Genomic DNA, 1,897 nt, shown 5'->3' on the forward strand with positions numbered 1-1,897 from the left:
GGTGGCCAGGAGAGGCCCTCTCCGGTGCGGTGGTGTTGGACCTTCCATGTCTTAGTACTCAGACTCCCAGCCCTCCTCAGCAGCGGGCGGCATGTCAGGGGGAGGTTCCACATCTTGGGCATCCTTCTTCCCATTCTTGCCAGGGGGTGGTGGTGGCATCGGTGGCATCAGCGGGGTCTTGGGGCCAGCCCCAGAGCCCCCTGGCCATCCTCTCTCGGGCTTCTCAGCTCACCCACATCCCCACCGCCGCTGGCCCTGCCTCTGGCCCCAGCCCTGGCCTGGCCTCTGCTGAATGTCCCAGACCCCTTGCCCACAAGGTGGGCCGGACTGGGTGCAGCAGGTCTCCGGAGAGCAGGGACAGGACAGGGACTGTTGGAGGCTGTAGGCCCCCAGCAGGGCACCGTGCAGGAGGTAGGAGAGGGCATGCAGTCGCCTGGGGACAGAGACAGAGGCCAGGCTCTCAGGGAGGCCCAAGTAGGCTGGGGCTGGGGTTACCCAGGAAAGAGGGTGGCAGGGTTGGAAAGGATGCAGAGGACCCCAACCCAGTCCCATGTGATGGGGGACATGGGTTGGCCCCCTTGGGGCTGGCTCCTTCCTATGGCTGTTCCATCTTTTCAGGGCGTCTTTCCAAGTTTCTTCTAGCATCTTGTCCCAGATCCCCCAGGGCCCCGGAAGGCGGGGGAGGGGCCGAGCCCTTGTGTCTTAATTTCCATCACTCTTTTTTCCTCAGAACTGGGAGAGCCCAATGGCTGGACCTTAAATGACTGCTCACCCCAAGTTGCTACTCACCAAAGTAGGGTGTCTTTGTGAATTATGCTGTTCCAATAGACTTTTTGTGTGTGTGTTATTGGCACTTCATCCACATATTTTACAATTCAGTAGTTCAATCATATCATTACCATAATTCATTTTAGAATATTTTCTTCTTTCTTGTACTCCTTGTTGTTCATGTAATTATTTTTTCAATTGTCAAACAAATATACACAACAGAACATTCTCCCATTCAACAACTTCTGCATGTATAATTCAGTGCCATTGATGACACTCTTTGTGATGTACAACTGTTACGTATATCCTTCTCCAAATTGTTCTGCCAACGTGAAAATAAACTCAATGCCCCTAAGCAAACACTCTTTCTCCTTCACCCGTGGTAACCCTGGGTCGTTTGGTTTCTGTTGTTTGTTTTCAAGTAGTTTTCTTGATATACTATCACAAATCATATACTTCCATAGTTAAATTGCTTTAATAAAGTTGTAAAAGATCATTACAATCTGTTCTAATGTTCCCCCACCCTGCATTCGTTGATTTTCCCCATATCCCCTCACCCTGTTCACCCCACCCCGTTTCCAATAAGCCATTGCATCAGTTATTGTCTCTATGCATCCACTCCTTCTGTGCTTCATAAACTGGGAAATCTAACAATAATAAGAAACAAAACAGAAAGAAAAAACATAATATAAAAATAAAGAGAAAGAAAAGACCACTAATAATATCTTAAAAGCCAGGGAAGAGATTTATGTCATGGAACGACTGAGAAATATTTGAACCTAGAGCAAATTCAGATTGGGTCAAGAGGGAGGTCAACTGACCAGCCATCATATTATACCATGGTTCCATCCACTGTAATCAACTTTACAACTTTACAGATAATCTCTATCTGATAGTAAAGCTTTTCAAGTTTTTTGCCAGTGGTCAGAGGGGACCTGACAGAGGTTTAGTCTGACTAGACAGTCTGCAGATGGATTTTGGGCTCCCACTGTCCTCCATAGCCTTCTGCAAATTGGATGTTCACAATTTAAGCTCTGATACTTTTTCCTTAATGATATTTGGATTTCGTTATTATCATCTTTGGATCACACAGGCTGGTATGCTTCTACCATGTGGATTTAGTTGACAC

At 47.4% G+C, this 1,897-nt stretch overlaps 2 protein-coding genes across 2 annotated transcripts in view; one reads left to right on the plus strand and one right to left on the minus strand.

Moving 5' to 3' along the window:
* Positions 1 to 1,897, plus strand: part of RAB39A (RAB39A, member RAS oncogene family) — a 30,922-nt gene that overhangs the window by 26,125 nt on the left and 2,900 nt on the right. The window lies entirely within an intron of this gene.
* LOC115872216 (uncharacterized protein C19orf84-like) lies at positions 52 to 552 on the minus strand. Its single transcript, XM_030887676.1, is given in 1 exon segment — positions 52 to 552. A coding segment is annotated over 1 exon segment (501 nt).

Source organism: Echinops telfairi, unplaced genomic scaffold (assembly GCF_000313985.2).
Source record: "Echinops telfairi isolate 266 unplaced genomic scaffold, ASM31398v2 ScPeMD7_7421;HRSCAF=8459, whole genome shotgun sequence".
NCBI classification, from domain to species: domain Eukaryota; kingdom Metazoa; phylum Chordata; class Mammalia; order Afrosoricida; family Tenrecidae; genus Echinops; species Echinops telfairi.